Genomic DNA, 20,288 nt, shown 5'->3' on the forward strand with positions numbered 1-20,288 from the left:
AAAAGCAAAAATTATTCAATAAAATTGTTAATTCTATTAAATATTTTAATTTATGTTAAAATTTTAATTTCTTATAGAAAATATATGTAGAAAAGGAAAGAAAAAAATAAATAAGGAGAAACATGAAATATGAGAAAAAATAGAAAAAATCATATATTTTCTTTTTTTTTTAACAAATGTTTTCTTCTTTATGTCTCTCTGGACAATTAGTTTACTAAATTCTTCTAATAGATGTTGATTAACTAATATATTTTATTTTAATATTTTTCAGAAGTTATTATTAATTATTATACTAAATGTTATCTTATAAATTTAAATAAAAAATCTAAATTACCAGAAAAAAAACCCTTATGATTAAGGCCAAAATAATATATACTTATGATGACTTAATTTAGTTTTTACTAATTTCATCAACTGAATTATTAATGTCATTTATCTCACAATAGCAAAGTAAGCAATTGGTATTACAAAATTGTTGTATTTTATATTTAGTGACGAATTTGAAATAAGTATGAACTTTCCAATTTGATTATTATACACTTTTCAAATATATTATTGTATTAAATTTTGACTAATTTTTTTTTCATGATGGTTGCATTTATATTTTCATGATCTGTATAACAATTTATTAAAATTTTCATCATTTTGTTTGCTTTTAATTGGATTAGTACATAACAACTTGTAATTTCTCTTATTATGTAACAATAAATTATCCAAATAAATTATTCTATTTTTTCTCAACAATTGATTTTCAATTTAACAAGCGCATCTCAATAAGTTGAAGTGAAGGTTTTACCAGTTTCAAATAAAACGTTTTGTACTAAAAAAAATTCAAAGCATATTTTAAAATAGTTATAAATATTTTTTTATATAAAATAACCTTAAAAATTAAAAGACATAACAGCAATAATTTAATATGATAATTTTAAAATTAAAATAAATACAAGATTATTGTAGTCACTTTAATAATAGCACATGTTTACTAGTTAAGTATAGCCAATGCATTTTTTTTTTCATTTTTCTCATGGAAGTACAAGTCCAAGTACTTTATTTGGTCACATTGGTAGTTAAAATTTTTTAGATTTTTAAGGATATAAGATATTTTCTTGGGATTAATAGAATTTTTTCCTTTAATTCGAAAATATTTTTAAATTACTAAATATGGAAAAAATGATGAAAAAGTTTTTCCCAAATAGTTTTAATGATTAACAAACGCAACCTTAAAACAAAATAAAAATAAAAATAAAAACAAAAACGCAGCCTTATTTCCCTCTCTTTTTGTAGGCTAGTTTGGTCCCAGATCTTTGAACGCACTCTTTAGGCGGGCTTTTCATTTTTCTTTAGGCTCCTTCCTCGACACATTTCATCCTTGCTCGAACCTCTGCTCTTCACCGTCTTCCTCAATGCCTCCTCCAACAGAATCCTCTCTCCTCTCCGATCTTCAAACCTCCGATGACTCCCGACGCCTCCATTCTATCGTCTCCGACTACCTCCGCCCCGTCTCCACCCTCGCAAATTCCAAGAAAACCTCAAAGAAAGCCGACCAAACCGCCGTCCGATCCCTCGCCAAGCAGTTCTTGTCCTTCCTTTCCAAATCTTTCCCAATCATCTACAACCGTCTCTACATACAAAACCCTAGCCAACAACAACGAGACTCTCTGTCTCCGTTCTATGATGCTTACCGACTCTGCTTAACTTGTCTCGAATTCCTCTCTTCGCAGTTAGCCGGCGGTCCCCACTTGGTTCAGATCCAGCGGTTGAAACTCGTTTACTGTTTACAAGCCTGGGGTCGATACGAAGAGGGAGAGAGTGAGTCGTTTAGGGTTTTGGAAAGGCTTAGAGGAGAAGCCGATTCAGAAGGGAAATTCGTGCCGAGTGTAGATGTTGGCGGCGGTGATTCGAAGTTTGGATCTGTGGTAGTAGAGGCGGTGGCTTCCGTTGTGAAAAATGTGGCTATGGGACAGAGTAAAGATTGTGGAAAATATGAAAGAGTTCTTGCTTTGTTGGCGCAAGTTAGGCCTTGGTGCAGGTATTAAATTTCTCGATTTTACATAAATATTTACACAAATGATTTGCTTATCTATTTTTTTAGCCTTTTCAGGGAATTAGAATCCGTTGCCATTGAGAAATCGCACAATGTGCTCGTTACCTTTCTGGGTAGGTGCTGTCGGTTTTTAGTTGAAGAGATGAATCATTTTGGCGAGGATTTGATTCGCCGGTTCTACGTTGAATGTTTGGCTGAGTATTCAAGGTCGACAACAAAAGATCAAGTTTATAAGGTAGGGTTGTTATTTAATATTTGGTTAAACATATTGGGTTTATGTGTTTAATTTTCTTACTAATACTTACATTTGCAGTTTGCCCGCAGAATATGTTCCTCTTTGTTCTCGCTAGAGGGGAGCGAGAGCTCAGTTCGTATTGACTTAGTAACGTTTGTGTTGGCCTCCATTTCCCGTGAATGCAAGGTAAGATTAACAAAGCTGCATATTAGTTAAGGTTTTAATGGTTGAGGAGTAGGTTCAATCAGTAATTTAGCTTCATTCATTCTAAGATTTTTAGTTTGCGAGTTTCAAGTCTAAATTCATGCTACTAACAAATTTCCTAACACCAATGCTGTTTTTGTTTAGTGTTAATTGGAAAAGAATAAGTGTCATTATTTACTTATTGTGTCCTGTAATTGCATGGATACTGGCATTTAGTTGGTAACTTTGTGAATCTTTTTCTCATTAGGGATGCAGACACCTGCATTCCTGCTGTCCTTTTGGATTTTTTCCAAGTAAGCACTTGCAGCTCCTTGTAAGTTGGAATCTATTTGTTGGCTTTGAACCATTATTTGAAGACTTAAGGTGCCATGTATGTTGGTGTCGTTCTGTTTGTTATGTGTATCATTATTCTTTTATTTGGTTATAACTAACCAACCTTGGCCTAGAAAAAAATTCACTTGCTGCTTAATTTGAGATCTTCAACACATCTTTCCTGATTTCTTTCCAGTTGGTTTGCACTTCATTTTGCATTACTCACTTGTTCTGAACCTTTTATTGAATGTTTTACTAAATAAAGTTTTTAAATATCTTAGGGCATTATAACTAATATTTATCTCCACAGAGTGATAACATTATTGATGAACATATTGTTTGGCAGGTTGAAATGGATAATGGTGCAATAGAGTTTGTTGAACTTGCTGATTATTGTGCCAATAAGTGTCTAGCTGCCGGTACAATTTTTTGTAGTACTCTTGCAAAACATTTAAATAACATGGCCGGTGATTTTCATCAGGTATATTACTTGCACTGCTTGCTCCTTGTGGCATGGATATGTACCAATGTACCAATTTAGTTTACTTGGATAAGACCCCTTGAGTTTTAATCTTAAATTTGGTAGAATTTCTCAGGCTACAACCCCCGTTGATCTGATACTGAGGCTTTATGCAACTGGGCTAGAATTCACTGATGATTTCACCACTTCCAAAGGTGCAGAAGATGATTCTGCTGTTGAGGTTTTGTTTATTGAAAGGGATAAGCTGCACAATTTGTCTGCTTTACTTGGTTCGCTCAGACATTACTTTAACATTGGTGAAAAAGAGACTTGCATTTCAACTGATATTGAATATAAGAATTCTGTTAATCAAATGCATTTGCAGCCTGGATCCAAGGGTCAGTGTTCTATGACTTGCAAGGACAAAAAGGCTTGTACAGTAATGTACTATAATGCACAGAAATTCTTGTGTCAGCCACTTGCTGAACTAGTGAATTCAGAAAAAAAGCGCATACTTGCTGAAATCGAAGCTTTAACAGATTCTAGCAAGCTTTACACTATCCAGGATGCATTTTATCAGTTCTGTGATAGTTTCTTCTCTCTTAAATGGTAAGCTTATTTATGTTTTTGATGGATTAATTTTTATTTTTGTACGTGATTACAATGACTATGGTGACACTGAAGTCAAAGGAGTATTAATGTTTTGTTGATATCTGATTGACAAAAATGACATCATTTTTTGCCTTCTAAAGGTGACATTTTTGTTCGTCCCTCATGAGTATATTAATCTATTGGATTGTTATTATGCAAAGTTAAGGAATTAAGTACTTCTTTTTGTGGTTGTTATTTTTATGAAGTATAGTATATCAATTATTGATATATCGTTACTAAGTAACATAGAGTTTGGTATCTGACCCAAGTTATGGATGATACTGAGTATGTGCTAAATGGTAATAGAAATATTTTAGCATATTTTGCAAAATATTTGGGGCATAATTATGTACATAAATTTGCTATGTATGTAAGGGTTCTCTGAATTTTCTCACTTACCCATGCAGCTGTACATCTGAATCAGAGAGAGAAGAATTTGATGATGATGAAGTGTTGGTAGCTAGTGTGATTGCAGCTGGGTTCATTCTTTCCATCGGCACAAAGCTTAAAATGCAGGTCAGTCACACTTATTGTGTAGAATTCAAATGGAAAAAAGAAATACTTTTACTACTTGGTGACGCATTGTTAACTTATTGACTGATTTTTGAATGAGATGATGTCTATCAACTTTCACTGTTACTGATTGGCTATCAGTTCTATATTTCAGAAGAGTGTGTTTTTAATCAAGCAAATCATTGGCAGTGGATGGATTCACTCTCAGGGCCTTAAATATCTCTTTGTCTCTCTGCATAATATTGGTGTACTTATGTACAGAAGTAAGCAAATGAAAGAGGTATTTTTGCATGGTTGGTCACTCTTAATAGTTTTTACTCACTGCATGAGCTTCTTTTTTCATTATTTTATGATTGAAGCTTTTTATGTATGTTTATAGCATGTATGGATGTACATTTTCATGTTTGTAAGCATTCTTGTTTAGTTTGATTCCTTTGCATTTAACCCCAGTTCACATAAGTTATCAATCTATCTTTGCAGGCTTTGAAGGCTTTAAAACTGTCTTATAGAGCATCATGGACTAATATTCAACGTCTCTGTGAGATGTTTACTCATAAGAAGGGTTTTGATGATAATCTGTCAGAAGATGTTGTTAGAGGTTTGATAACCGATGCATGCACTAGAAGTGCTTTTCTTTTGGAAGTTCTCCATGAATGCGGCAATCTTAAGGTGAAAAGAATTATTGTGGAGAGCCTTGAGAACTGGTCTTTGGCTGAAAATTTGTTTAGACAGTTGCCAGGTCCTATTCCTTTGATAAAACAATGGGTTAAGGTATCATCTTTAAATCTTTGCCTGTTTTCACAGCATATTGGTTCTTACTGATGGATGATTGTTCTTTGACTTCAGATTCAGTGTAAACTTCATAAAAATGTGGATGTAAAGGATAGTGCTCCAACCTTATGTTGTATGCTATTGTCTTCTACAAAAGTGTCAAAGAGGACAATTGGCATAATTTTAGAGCAGGTTCAGCCATTTTTTATTTGTTTTTGTTTTCTAATTTCTTTTGTTAATTTATTTAAAATGGCCCTTTCACTTGTTTGTAGATATTTTTGGTTCCACATGCTTATGACTAATGGATGTTTCTTCCAACTTTCTTTCTTAAAATTTTTTCAGGAGCTTCTTGCATATCAGGAATTGAATCATGGGTACCCAGATTTTTGTCAGAGAATGCAAAATAAAGTTATTGATTTGCTTATGCAAGACGTTTATGCCACAGAAAATAGTCCCTTATGGAAAGCAAGAATTTTAATTAGAAAGGGAAGAGCACTAAGGGCTAATGGGATTGAAGCTTTGAAGAACTGTATTTTGTGCTTGTCTGAAGCTATATCTATTATGGTAAGGTAATGAGTTCCATATGGGCTCACTTGTTTAACTTTTTTCCTTGTTGATATGACCCTTTGTTGTGATTCTGTGGCTTCTTTTCAGAGTTGAATTCATGACTAACCTGAAATATTATCTAATAGAAAAACTTCTATGGTGAAACACCTATCCTGGGAACTACAGCCTGCCATCAATTAGCTGCTGCTTATTGCTTACGTGCACTATGTACCCAGGAAGCTGAACCAAACTCAGAGGTATTGGTGCTTATAAATACTCTCCAGATTTGACTAATTAGTGCGTAGTGGTTCTTTAGGTTTTATTAATACGTTTTTGTCAAGACTGGCAATGGATTTCAATTGTTACTGAATGCTCATATTTTGTTTTTGTCATGAACAGCAAGTTTATCAAGATATCTGTGCTGCCTTAGATATGTGGTTGAGCATATTCATTCCTGATTCTTGCTCCATGGATGATGAGTTCAAAATGGTGTCTGCAAACACACTGCCACTGCTATATAATATACTTGATTTGCTATCAATGAAGGTCTGTGTATTGATATGATTGGCATTGTCTGTTACACTTGAAAGTCCATCTGCCTGGAGTTCTGAATATCATCTAAGTTTACCTATGATGTTGCTTTCTTACCTTTTTATCTGCAGGGTTGGACAAAATTACACAGTAACATTTATCAACTGATAATTAGATTATACAAGCGGAACAATATGCAACTTGGGAAATGCCTTGCGAACCTTTGGGAATGTAGGAGGCTTAGTCATGCACTTTGTGTTTCTCCAGTAAATGAGGCATTTATTGCAACCTTATCAGAGCATTGTGGTGAAAATTCCAAATCCATTGTTTTCTGGATAGGTTGTCTAAGTGGGTCCCACCCTGGACTTCTTGGATTCCAACAGAACCTCATATGTTTCTTTAACACTTTCACCCATGGCTTTAAAAATCATGAAAGAGATTTCCAGTCAGCTGTCACAGTTAACAATGTAAAACAGATTGTCTCTGAACTCATTTCTAGCGTAAGTCCTGTCAGCTCTCAAGTAACCGTTACAGTTTTTTGTTTATTGAATTTTTTATGCCCTTGACTAAAATGGTCAGTGATTTGTTTGTTGCTCTCCATATAGGATCCTGTACGCAGTCATTCTCTCTTCCTTGCAGGGTACCTCTACTACGATTTGTGTGAAAGACACATTTCCAGTGGACAATTATTTGAGGTTGAGTTCAAAATTTTGAATGATCTAGCATCATTTTTTCTTCTCTTAGAATCTTTCTTTATTCTGGAACATTTTCTATGAATTCCATATGTCAAATTAAAATGAGAATTTTAATCTTTGCAATTAAAAATGTACAAATCTGTAGTGAAGTAAATTATGGATTTCTCAAAATTACACATACACTTTTAAAGGGAGCTATTTCCTCATTGAACACTTACACTATTTTGTTTCTTGGTTATCTAATGGTTACTGCAATTCACTATCTTTTACACCTTTTAAACAAATTTCGTTTATGTTGTTCAGTAACTGTTTGAAAAAGGTTCACAATGGTTTGTATGGTAATGATATAAGCTTGTTTTGTTTGGAAAGCAGAAGATACAGGTTTTGTTCTAAATGTTATAGATGTCAATCTGCACACTGACAGATGGCTGTTTATGTTGTTTCATTGTTATCTTTCTCTTGTCATTTTAATATTTGCAAAACAGGCTCCCCTCATATTATATCTATTTAGTCACATGCCTTTTGTTTTATCAAATGTTTTTTCATTCTACACCAGCAGATTACAAACCTGAACCATTTCCCAATTTATTTGAGACTTGCAATTCATAGTATTTTTCACATCAGATGCTTATTTTTTTTCAGTATTTCAAAATTTCTTAAAAATGAGACTTGTTTTGCTAACATCTATTCCCTAATATGCAGCTTTTTTTTGCTAGTGTTCTCTTTCAATTCCATTTTCCCGCTAGAAGTAGAAAGAACCATAGTTGAAGAAAGATCTTGAATTGTTGACTTAGCATTATCATCTCTTTGGATGTAACCTTTTGTAGGTGATATCATTGATAGAAATTACTCAAATCAATTACTAACGAAACTTTTTTGTTTTCTTGGAGGCTGCCCTTTTCATTTTGAATTATTTATTTGAAAATTTGTTTTTGTTTTTTATATCAATATATGTATTTATGCATCTCATTTCACATTGTTACTTATTGTTTTCTTCTCTAATTGGCATTTTTTCTCCTAGGGTCTTTCATATGCAAAAGAAGCCTTTCGATTGCGAAGTCAACTCTTTAAAAGAAAATTTGCTTTCTCCATTGAGGAGCAGGTTGAAAAATACAATGAAACTGGTGACATTGGTGAAATTGCCCTGAAAGTTATAAATGGTCCAAAGGATCTTCAAGTGCAGAGAACAGTTGCCAGTGAACTTTGGTCTTTTGACAGTAGTTCATGGGACCTCCGTGGCTGTTATCTTAGTCCATGGAATGTACTTCAATGTTATCTTGAAAGCATTCTACAGGTTAGAATTTTATCTCTTACAATGTCTGATTCAGTCCTACCCTATTCTTTCCTTTGATTTATGAATCTTGGTATTTTATTTGATGAACATACTGTGTCCAGGTTGGATATATTAATGAAATGACCGGAAATGGGGTTGAGGCTGAAACTTTTTTAGTATGGGGAAAAACTATCTCCTGTTCACAGAGCTTACCACTATTTGAAGCTACTTTTTCTTCTGTCTTGGGTATGAAAATCATAGTCCCTTTTGTTTCTGTCTCATTGTTAATTGTTCATTCTTACAGTTACAATGGTGGTTAGCTTACAGTTTACCTTTCGATTATATTAGGGAAATTATATCGTAAGAAACAACTCTGGCATTTCGCAGAGGAGGAACTGCAAAGTGCTAAACAAATTCTGGTAGGCAGCAGCAGTGATTATTCCTGCATAAAATGCAGATTGATGCTGGAAATTAATCTGGACCAACAACTCGGTGATTTGTTCTGTAATCTTTTTGATAGTACTATCATTAATAATTCGAAAGAGAGATTATCTCATGCTGAATTTCTGTACAAATCAGCCCTTGAGAAACTGAATCATTCTGAGTGGAAGAGTATCAGTTCTGATGAAGAAACTGATGAGAATAGAACAATCAAAACAACTACTGTAAGTAGCGAAGATGTTGCTGGCAATGCTGCCAATCATCCTGCAAATCAGCAAGAGGCAGTAGGTGCCAGAAAGAGTAGGAAAACTAAGAACGTATCAAAATCTGTGCTGAAGGAGCAATATGTGATACCTGAACAAAGTTCAAGGGTAACTCGTTCTAGATTTCGATCTTCTCAAAACCAGAGCATAAACAGTACTGGTGAAGCACAAGTTGGACTTGCAAAATATTCAAAGGGCAATGTTGTGTCCAAACTCTCTGACACTTGTTCAGAAAAGGAGTCACTTTCTGAAAAAGGAAGCTGTAGGGATGAATTGAGGAATGAAACTGCCTGCATTTGTAAGAGAACTAAGTGTTGGCAGTGCCTTCCTACCGAGATTATGAAATCAGGGTTACTGAACTGCTTCTTAAATATGAAATGGGAGTATGCCCACAGGAAACTTTTGGTGAGGGTACTTACTGGCATAGGTATGATGCGGTTACTAGATATTATTTGATTATGCATGCCAGCATACATACATGCCAACATGTAAATGCCAGTTAGTTGGTGTAGGTGTGTCCTTTTCGTTAAAAAAAAAATCTTATTAATAAATGCAAAATGTGGTGTTAAACCTTTTCTAAGTGAAAGTAGAAAAAAGAAAATTACTTTGATTATTCTAAGTCAAGTGAGCTTTAAGGAACATTCTATGCTCTTATAGGAAAAATTACTTTGCTTTTGTAGGACAGAAACTGTGTTATGGCCCTGTTGTTCTTTATGACATGCTGCCATTTACAGTTTATAACTGTCGTGCCGTTGTTCTTTAGGCCCTGCTTGAGTGACAAGGAAAGGAAAGGAAAAATAATCATGCTAATAATTTTTGTAGACATCTCCTTAAATAAACAATCAGAGTAGGGAGTAATTTGTCAAGAGAAAAATAGGGAGTAAGTAAAGGTTAGTGCTCTAAGAAAGTGTTTTTCTTTCTTGTCAACTAATTGCGATCTCCATTATACATGGAGTTCACTTTCAGTTCTAGTTTTATTTGTGTGTGAAGTTTTGTTTACTCTGTATTTTCTTATAACTGTTGTTTTTTATATTATTAGGAAAATGCTTGGAATATCATGGTCAAATACATGAATTACACAAAGTTGTTTGGCAAAGCATATCTGTCCTAGTCAGCAGAAAATCAATTACTCAGACTTGTTCCTCTGCTCATGATGCTTTCTTGCTTGATTTGATTGGGAGGGAGATCTTGGGTGATGTTTTTGCTGTTGAGCGTGCAGCAATCCTATACAGCATAGGTTGGATAACTGTGAAGAATATGCATTCTAAAGATACCAGGTATTTGTGCTTGTACTGTGTCAATTACTTGTATACAGGTTCAATTAATAGTTCTGCTTTAAGGAAGTTTACAAGCTTTATTTTCTAATCACTGTTACCCTAAATCATGTTTCATTGTGAATTAATATACTAGCTGATGAGCTATGTCCCAATTGATTTAAAAGGCCAGAAGAAAGCAATTTTAGTTTTTCTTGAGGTGAAGTTTGATATCTGCTTTCCATTCTGTTTTTTTTTAAGAAAAAATTCTTGCAATTTTCCCTCCTAAATTCTTTTGGATTAGCAGTTTTATTATATTACAGTCTCAAAACTCAATGACAATATTAGAAAAGGAGGATTGTATTATTATTTGAATGTCACTAATAATTCGCTTTTCTAGGCTAGGTCCTGATTTAATGTAAATGTGGTCTGCTGCATGAATCTTTTATGCCCTTATGATATATTACTTGCAATATCCTCTGTTAAATTGCAGGATATTTACATACATCCATGTTTGTATTTATGTATGTTTCTAGGTTCACATGTATGTAAAATGAATGAGGACTCTAATATAATTGCAAATTACTAATATCAGCCTTTTATTATTGTATCTTTTGAATTAAGTACTTTTTTTTTTCCCTTGGTTTTATTGTTGAACAGGATTGTATGCTGTGATCTGTCCAATGTTCAGTTATCAAAAATAGTACACTGGCTCAAGATAGCCTTTGTACTCTGCCGTGAGGTTCCTGTACTTTTTCAAAAGGTTGAATTTTTGTTATTATTCTGACCTTTTCTACATGCTTGCATATGTTTAATATAGTCTAGGTATAACTTTTTATTTTAACTGTACAAGTTTGGCTTGATGTAAAAATCTGATGGTGGCACACTTGGTCTAATATTTGCTATTCTTCAAGAATATGTTGTCTAGTGACTCTAAGAAATTGATCTTTTGTTTCAGACTTTTTGAAATTTTTTTCTCTGTTTAGTTGATCTTTTCATGAGTATGTTTATATTTGAGCAGATATCTTCCCTGTTCTTATGACAGCTAATTTACCAGTAGTGCAAAACCTTTTTGAAATTGATTTATTCTTTTTTCCCCTAATTGAATAATTTTTTCCTAATTTTATGATCAATGAAAAGACATAGGACCAAATAACTTCCACCCTAAACTAGATTCTTAAAACTGGTTTTTTCTTCTGAAAGTCTTTTTCATCCAAAATCTATATGAAATCTCTCTAGTTCAAGTTCACTTCAGTCAATATTGAAGTTTTGCATCAGAACTGCTAGAAATGATTTACAAATTTTCTAACTCCTACTGTTCCTACTTGATTGTATTGAATGCCAGTGCTAATTTGTAATTTACTAGTGAAATTTGAACGTGAATCCTTATGGATTTGTTAGGGAGTTTTCTTTATAATTTCCACTTATTGCATATGCTAGTTGCTTCCAACAAAATCCCTTTTTTTTTAACTTCTGTAGCTGTTTGTCCTTTCTATCGCTTTTTCTCTCATGTCTTAGCAGTTGAATCTTGATTTTTGACATTAATACACAGGTTTCCAGATTGCTTTCTGCAATATATCTGCTTTCTGCCACTACTGAGCTCTTCTCTTTGCCATCTTGCAAAGCACTCTCTGAAAGTCATTGGGCTTCATATTTTCATCAAGCTTCACTTGGTACTCATCTTAACTACCAGTTCTTTCCAAATACATGTGGGAGATCCAACGCTCAATGCTTTGTAGATTCCAGGGTAGGTCTCCCCGCTTACCATCTTATCTATTCCTTTGTTGCATTTTCAAGATAAAATAGTATGACATGTTGTTGGCTAAGGCGTTAGTATCTGGCTGTTTGCTTTATATGCGCTCAGCAGTTCTTTATGTTAGCATTAATTTTTTCATGCTGATTACTTTATGTTCATTTGAAAAGACCTTGAAGCCTTTTGGTCATTTAAGATTTAATCATGATTCTGTTTGGTTTTAGAACATGGTTGTTTCTTATGATTGAATATCTGCACATATTACACACACACAAAACTGGTTTTGATACTTCGTTAGGGTGTGCCCCTGTTAGATGAGCTGGCATGTGGGCTTTTGCCTGGAGAACTGCTCAATAAAATTTTGTACTGTTCTATTGTCTGTGCTCAATTCTTTTTTCCAGTATCCTACTGGGAATCTAATGTGTTCAATGTGTGTGGAAAAATGTCTGTCTTTTGAAGCTTTATTCACACCAAAAGTTTATACATCTCATGGCACTATGCTGATGGGAAGATCAATCAAGGGGCCTTCCATACTTGATATAATTCTCCTATCTGAAGTACATTTTTTGTAAAATTCAAAGTTTGGAAGCTTTGGTGAATTTTTTATCTCCATTGAAATGCTTTTTGTTCCTAAAATTGTGTCAGAATTTCAAGCTATTTGACATAAATGGTATAGTTGAATTGCATTCTGCTCCTTTCTGTTCTCAGGGAATATCTTGTGCACAAGAGAGTCATTCTGAATTTGTGGCACCGATTCCTTCTTCATGTTTAACTATAATATTGGCAATATCAGTTATACTATAGTGAATTCCTGTTTGGTCAAAGGCTGAGTGCTAACTTGTGGAGTCATGTCAACACCACTTTCTGTTTTGCTTTTTCTGTCTCTTTTCTTTATGTATTTGTTCTATTTTACTATTTCTTGATTACTGGGATTTTCAGTTTATATCTCACGCAGAAGATCTTTAATGTATTAAAGAACCAGCTATATCACTTTTTGAGTTGATATTTTTTCATTTTCAGGACTCACATGCAATTGGTTCATCTTGCCTACATACAGAGACATCCACCTTGTTAAGGTTTCTGCTGCTACAACTTTTTGAGTTATAGTTTCTCCTTAACTCCCCCCTCCACAATACACACAGACACACAAAAAAGAACTCTTATTCTTTGTTTTTTTTTTCTTCTGCTGCAGGCTTGCTCCTGAATCCGTTAAAGATTTTGAAAAATTTGTAATGAACTTTTATGCATGCCTTCCTTGCACCGCCATCATATGTATAAGTTTGCTTGGACATGCTTATACTAGTTTGTTACAAGAATTGCTACTTAACCCATCTTGCATTCATGCATGGATGCTGTTGTCACGGTTGAATTCTAACAATCAACCTGTTGTTTTGCTTCTGCCCCTGGATTCAGTTTTAGAAGGTATTTTCTTTAATACAAATATGTATAATTGAAAATTAATAATATATTCATGCACATAACTACTCGTAGGATGCTAAAAAGTTTTGCAAAAACTTTACCAGAAGTTTCAGATGATGCTGTTCCTGATGATGATAACGCAAGAGCTTGTCAGAAATTGCATCAGCAAATGAATTCGGGTAAAAAGTGGCATTGTCCATGGGGTTCTACTGTGGTTGATGATGTGGCACCAGCATTTAGAGGGATATTGGAAGAGAACTTTATAACAACTTCCAACTTTCTTATTGAAGATACCAAAAGTACCAGATCTTTGTGGTGGGTGATTAGGAAGAAGGTTGATCGCCAACTTGGTAAGCTGCTGAGGTAGGTAATCGCTCTCATTGAATATTTGCTCATCCATTTTTGGCTCAATTAATGTGATTTGGGATTGGATCACCACTGCTCAACAGGTGTTCATGAAACTTCATTCATAGGTTTTTCAACTTATGTCTGCTTTTTGATACATATCAATGAAGTAATCAAAGTTCATACCAAATTTGCTGCATTTCATGTTGAAATTGAGAAGTGACGTATGAAATAATATGTGCTTGGCCTTTGTTCCAGTAACTTGGAAGATTCATGGCTGGGTCCCTGGAGGCATGTGCTTCTTGGGGACTGCTTGGACTGCAAAAGCTTGAACATGGTGCATAAGAAGCTAGTGCGGGATCTGAAATCTAAATGCAAAATGGACATAAATGAGAGTTTCCTTAAACTTGTTCTTGGAGGTGCGAAGTATGATATTGAGGAAGCGTGTCTTTCGCAGCAGTGTTTAAAGAAAGGATGCTACATGGGCATGCTTGAACATCATGGGGAAGAAATTTACAGGTCTAATGGCATTGATAAGGTGTCCGCGTTGGCCTCTCAACTAATCCATAAAGCAGTGGATGAGCTTCATCTGGAGGACACCATCACTAGGGAACCAATAATTTTAGTGTTGGACTATGATGTCCAGGTTGGTGACATTGCTCTGGTTAATTGTATATATTTTCATTTTGGGGCATATGCTATCTTCATATGCCTTATCTTGCTTCATGAAGATCTGTGAGCTTTAACAGCAATTGTGTTTTTCCTGTCTTTTGGTGACATCTTTTTGGTTTGATAGTTCTTTTTGTTCCTTCGAGTATCTCCCTTCAAAAGTCTCTCTCTTTAATTATTTTTTCATTGTAACAACTGACTGGAAAAGGACTATGTGCAGATGCTTCCTTGGGAAAGTATACCAATACTAAGACAGCAGGAGGTTTATCGAATGCCTTCTGTTGGCAGTATCTCTTTGACACTCGAGAGAAGCTGGCATTATCAGGAGCAAGTTGGTAGGAATGCTGCTGCTTTTCCTTTGATAGATCCCTTGGATGCATTTTACTTGTTAAATCCCAGTGGTGATCTCAGCAGCACACAAGCCGAATTTGAGAACTGGTTTAGGGATCAAAACTTTGAGGTAATTTTCCTGTTTCTTTTCTGGTTATAAGCTAGAATTGATCTAAAAGCCAGCATTTGTCATAGAATCATAGTATCATATATATATATATATATATATAGGTTAAGTATCTAATTTGTTTCTTAACGAACCATTATAGGGGAAGGCTGGCATCGTGCCGACAGCTGAAGAACTGGCTACAGCCTTGAAATGCCATGACCTTTTCTTATATTTTGGCCACGGAAGTGGTATGCTCATTACTCTTATCATCTGTTCTCTATGACTCCTCCCACTGCCATTCTTTTGTTCAAATTGGATATACATTTGTGTACTTCTGGTGATACAGGAGAGCAGTATCTTTCCAGAAAGGAGATTCAGGAACTGGACAAGTGTGCTGCTACCTTGCTAATGGGTTGCAGCAGTGGTTCTCTGGCGCTAAACGGATGCTACATCCCAAGAGGTATTTCACTATCCTATCTACGGGCAGGTTCTCCCGTTACAATTGCCAACTTGTGGGAAGTGACAGACAAAGACATCGACCGGTTTGGTAAGGCCGTCCTTAGTGCTTGGTTGAGAGAAAGACTGGAACCCGCAGATTGCTCCCAGTGCAACCAACTGGTCAAAGAATTCGAGGAAATGAAAATAAGAGGGCGTAGTAAAGGAACTTGCAGGAAGAAAGTGGCAAGCAGCAACATAGACGAAACTAGTAATGGTGATTCATTGAAGAATACATGCGACCACAGGCCAAAGATCGGATCGTTTGTGGGTCGGGCTCGTGAAACTTGCACCCTTCCTTTCTTGAACGGGGCATCGCCAGTTTGTTATGGTGTACCCACAGGCATACGGAGAAAGAAAGATTTGTAGCCAAATTCGTAGAACTCGAACTCGGTCCTGTTTTCCATCGTTGTGTATAATTTGCAAATAGGACAAGGGGGTTTTTCTCATTGCTCCCTTGCATTTCATTTATTCTATTATTTGTGAAGGAAGTTAACCAATATTTCGTGGAGGCTAGGCTTTTGTTTTGCTGTTGTGATCTCTCGGAGGCAAAGAAGCAAGGGAAGAAGCGTAAGCTTCAGCCTCTCAGCTTGCTCAATGGTAATTTCCATACACTGATCTCTGATTAAGGGGTATGAGTGCTCATGCGAAGGGTTTTCCTCGCCCTTTTCCTTTGGTTGGGGTTTGTAGGGCAAAGCCCACAAGAACTAAGGACAATATCCATTCTGGACCGGGCCAAGTCCTAGTTAAAACCGGATAAGCACCCTGAGCAGTGAGGTTACTGAAAAATGCTCATGGCGACTGGGTGCAACAATCAGCTGACCTCAGCCATCAATGCAGCTTTATACAGTCTCATTTCCTGGGCACACGTTGCAACTTCCCAGGCCACTTGTTACCTAGTGAGTTGTTATGACTTTCTGCCTGATTTATTCACCGAATCACACTGAATAGTCATGGACCACAAAGAAATATTTCCCACGCAAGTACTGCCAATTGCTTCAGTTTAGATCAATACACCAGTAACTCAGAAAATTTGAGTGAGAACGAGTCATGCAAAAAGCACTTTGTACATGAATGCAATCCCAAGGAAAAAAAATCAACAACCAATAGCTCGTTTCAGGACTCAATTCCTTGCCCCTAAAATGCAATCAAGGTTCTCTAGCAAATTAAAGACTTTTCAATCTGCATAGTTTCCCTGCATCCCCATCCTGTGAAAAGAACTGAGGTTTCTCTTTTACACTACACAAGTCCATATACACAGGAGTGGATGATTAACAGAAGTTAACTGAAGAAATTACATGTTTACATAGCGAGATGAATTCAACTGACAGGAGGAAAGGGAAAGGAATTTATGAATTACATCCCAATAAGTACACAACAACAAAGGAAAACAACCATCTTTTCCACCACCCACTTTCCCAGCCAGCCTTCCGATATTACGATATTCCCCCTAAAATGAATGAGAAGTAAATCAGTGCAAATTTAAAGTCTAATCTTTTTATGTGTTTTCCTAAATTTTGCCTAACGCTATGGAGATATGTAACCTTTCCTGTTTCCCCCCTCTCTAGGTATCACTTTGATCTACATTTGACCTCCCATGGCTTCTCTTCGTCTCCGTCTTCTACCTGAACGTCCCAAAAGGAGCCTGCCATGACGGCGGAGGCGGCTAACCAATGAAATATTGCCACCATCATCATCATCATCATCATTACTAAAATTGTCATCATCTTGATCAGAGAAACCCAAACCCCCCACAGGAGAGGTGTGACGAATACCAACAGCATTCTCATCCACTGCACGTGTAGGCTGCCTTGGTCGTCTACCAAGATCATTCCCTGATGGCCCAAATGCATGCAGCAGAAGAAAGAAATTCACAAAATTACTATCTAATCCTACCTCAAAACCTCCATTCCTTTCCACAGCATCTGCATTAGGACCATCCTCTTCATCCATTTCAAGACCATGATGGTTTCCTTCTATTACATAATCACCAAAAACCATAGCCCCTGGCATTGTTGACCTTATTGTGCTGATCACATCCTCCCGCTCCCGCTCCCGTTCAAGCCTTCTCCATTTCTGCTCAAGAGTAGGATCCACTTCACGTGGCCGAGCACATGGATGGTCTGCTCTCATGTGTTTCCTCAGTTCCTTAAAAGTCCCAACAAAGGTACAATCATCCTGCATGCAGCTTCTCTTTTTAGCATTCAAAAATTCCCTTGCAGGTTCCACCACAGTCCATCCTTTCACCTGACCCCTGCAAAGTGGACATGCAAGTTCTGTTACTTCACACTTCTCAACAGTCCAACCGGAACCAGGTGCCAGAACTGGATTATCAACAGAACCATGCAAGGGTTCTTCATGATTCGATGAGACTACTTTAGTGTAGAACTTCTTGTACTGGTCGAGGCAGTTTGAGTATCGGAAGCTAGTTCCACACATGTAGGGACGGCAGCCCTTGTCATGGGATGAACAGAGAAGAAGAACAGCGTTGTGAGGGCACTCCATGCAAACAGAACATGTTGCATCTTCCCAATCTTTGGTATCCATAGTTTTGGAACATTTTTTGGGGTCCAAGTCCCCAGAGATCCCTGGACGACGAGAGGACAATGAGTACGGGGTTGGCCTGAATTGCCGAAAAGCAATTCTACGTCGTCCTTTGCTACCTTTCGCCATTTGCAAACTACACCTCGAAACAATATTGCAGAATCAGAAAATCTCATGACTAAAGAATCCAACATATAATGGTAAAAGCATACCAATTACTCAGTGTTGTTAAAATTTTCCTATAGATAATGGTGTCTTTAAGCCTATAAACAAACCATCTATGGTGAAAGAAAGTAACCCACTTCATCTATCCTTCAGTAATTTTTATTTTAGCATCCAGTGTTTTATAGTGTTGGAAATTATCCGAGGAATTCTGAAGGGATCATATATGTTCATGGTAAGGTCTATCTCTTACAAACTTATTACGACAGTGATCTAATTTCAAATCTAAAGTGTTAAGGGTAGTCTAAGAGCTGATAAAAGATAGATTCAATCCTTAAGAAACAAATATGCCTCAATAACAGTGAGATACTTTGATTATTGAGGCAACAGACGCCTGGTGGCATCTCTCACACATTTGATCAAACACAGGCTCTTGTTCTCACTCCCCAAAAACACCATCTTTACCTAAACTAAAGGGCGAATAATCATAAAAGAAGGCTTCCACATATCCAAACTCGTAAAACAGCATATCTAAATTAACATCGAAGCTGGTATGCACATCTTAGTCCCAATCAAAGTGCTGCCTTACTTGCAACTACTTGGGTGTTAAACTGATAACAGAAACTGATAATTAAAGACAACCTATGATATTTCACAGCTGTTACCACTAAGAACTTCATGCTGCATGACCCAGAGAAGATAAAACAACTAGTCCTCTTCTAATCTCACAATGCCATTTAAGAGCAAACTATGACCAAATCTGTCAGAAACATTCACCTACGTTATGCCCTTATCCTCTTCTCCATTGCACTGATATGCCATTTTCTAACATTGAAATGTTTATAAAATCTTTTCATTCAAGAATCAAAATCCAGAAGGGTGTAGTACCAAACAAGTTATTCATAAACCATCAGAATATAAAAAACCTCCCTGTCCTCACCGTAATTGCAAAACGAAATTCAAGCTTCCTCAACCGAAAGCGTAATGAAAAACCCAGTCATGTACCCTTATCGTTAACACAATTCACATCCATGCTTCATTATACAAGTGAATTAGATCATCTAAAATACCAAACATACAACTAAAACCAAAAAAATCAATAAAAAAAGAAAACCCATTTCAGAGTTGAAATTGAACATCGCAAAAAACCCAAATATAACGTCATAATTGATAATTTAAAAGGATGAACTTGAAAAGCCCCTCACCTGTATGTAAAAGTTGCCGAAATCTAGATCGAGATAATGGGTTGTTAGTTGGAGATACCAAGATGCATCTGATAACAAAACATCCAAAGTCAATAGCTTTAATTATATAGATAGATTTAAAGAATAAAAACAACGTACTTTAGCAATAGATACACGCGATAATACAGTGAATTTGCTGATTAAATAATAAGAGCAGAACATGAACCTACGATTTTACCCACATGGGACTTCAGACTTTATCCATCTAAGATCTACAATTATCAATTTCATATTTAATTTTGAAAATAAAAGACAAAAAAGGAAGTAGAAATAGTAATATAAAATTAAATTTTTTTTTAAAAAAAGAAAAAGTCTCCTCAAAGCTGAAAGAGTAGAAATGAATCTTCCGATATTCTTTTCTTCTCTTGAGAAGAAAATCAAAAGCTGTAAGATAAAATAAATGAGGCACGAAAATTCGACGGGGAAACGGAAAGATAAAGCGACGGACGTACCAGGGAAACGTTTGGGAAATGAAGAGCGAAAATTTGAAATTAAAAGAGCTAAAAAATATGAAATTGGGAGAGATGGCAAGAGAAATTAGGGTTTTGTTCTGGCCACGAATCCGAAGAATTGGCGACGAAATCGAGGGATGGAAAGAGAGGGAGTGATAGGCGCCAAGAGCTTCGTTTCAGAGAGAGAGAAGGGCAAAGAATAGCGTAGAAATAACTCGACGAATCCGATCAATGGGTAGTTTCACTGGGGGAGAGAGGGGCGCGTGGAGTAGAGGAAGTGCAGTTCACGCTCCCATTTAAAAGAAGAAGTGCTGGGGTTAGGAACTTGGTAGACGCGCTTCAAGGTGGTATGAAAGGCACGCTCCAGATGGGTTGGCAGGAGAGGCGGTTTACGTGCACTGACGAGAGGATGTTAAAAGACGCGCGTCGGTTTAACGGGCTCAATGAGTCACGTATAGATGACGCCAGCTCCTAGGGAGGTTCATGCTCCGTCATTTAAAAAAAAAAGGCTAACGGCTCACGTGCCTATGACGGTTGAGTAAAGTGCCGCTTTATGCTGCGCTGTCTGCCTTGC

General features: G+C 36.1%; 2 protein-coding genes across 6 annotated transcripts; one reads left to right on the plus strand and one right to left on the minus strand.

The window, feature by feature from the left end:
* Positions 1-1,274: 1,274 nt before the first annotated feature.
* ESP (separase) lies at positions 1,275-16,239 on the plus strand. 5 transcript variants are annotated; one of them, XM_021429929.1, is made up of 27 exons: positions 1,275-2,029; positions 2,093-2,279; positions 2,358-2,465; positions 3,142-3,276; positions 3,392-3,864; positions 4,314-4,422; positions 4,574-4,699; positions 4,900-5,190; positions 5,266-5,382; positions 5,533-5,754; positions 5,883-5,993; positions 6,136-6,282; positions 6,399-6,767; positions 6,873-6,962; positions 7,984-8,256; positions 8,358-8,481; positions 8,584-9,366; positions 9,979-10,216; positions 10,853-10,955; positions 11,745-11,939; positions 12,966-13,021; positions 13,138-13,367; positions 13,469-13,727; positions 13,968-14,355; positions 14,599-14,838; positions 14,978-15,065; positions 15,164-16,239. In XM_021429929.1, exons 1-27 carry the CDS (start codon positions 1,404-1,406, stop codon positions 15,679-15,681), a joined length of 6,606 nt encoding a protein of 2,201 aa, XP_021285604.1. In that variant the 5' UTR covers positions 1,275-1,403; the 3' UTR covers positions 15,682-16,239. The 5 variants fall into 5 exon arrangements, with proteins under 5 accessions (XP_021285604.1, XP_021285605.1, XP_021285606.1 ...); XM_021429930.1 differs by having other exon boundaries at positions 2,102-2,279; XM_021429931.1 differs by lacking the exon at positions 3,142-3,276.
* A 158-nt stretch (positions 16,240-16,397) lies between these two features.
* On the minus strand, positions 16,398-19,982 carry LOC110417544 (zinc finger/BTB domain protein, putative (DUF1644)). The gene is made up of 3 exons (XM_021429934.2): positions 19,715-19,982; positions 19,224-19,291; positions 16,398-17,992 (listed from the first exon to the last, which is right to left on the minus strand). The coding sequence occupies exon 3, from the start codon at positions 17,983-17,985 to the stop codon at positions 16,894-16,896; it is 1,092 nt and encodes a 363-aa protein (XP_021285609.1). The 5' UTR covers positions 17,986-17,992; positions 19,224-19,291; positions 19,715-19,982; the 3' UTR covers positions 16,398-16,893.
* Positions 19,983-20,288: the final 306 nt, after the last annotated feature.

This window comes from Theobroma umbraticum, unplaced genomic scaffold (genome assembly GCF_002168275.2).
Source record: "Theobroma umbraticum cultivar Fairchild unplaced genomic scaffold, ASM216827v3 scaffold_50.0, whole genome shotgun sequence".
Lineage (NCBI taxonomy): Eukaryota > Viridiplantae > Streptophyta > Magnoliopsida > Malvales > Malvaceae > Theobroma > Theobroma umbraticum.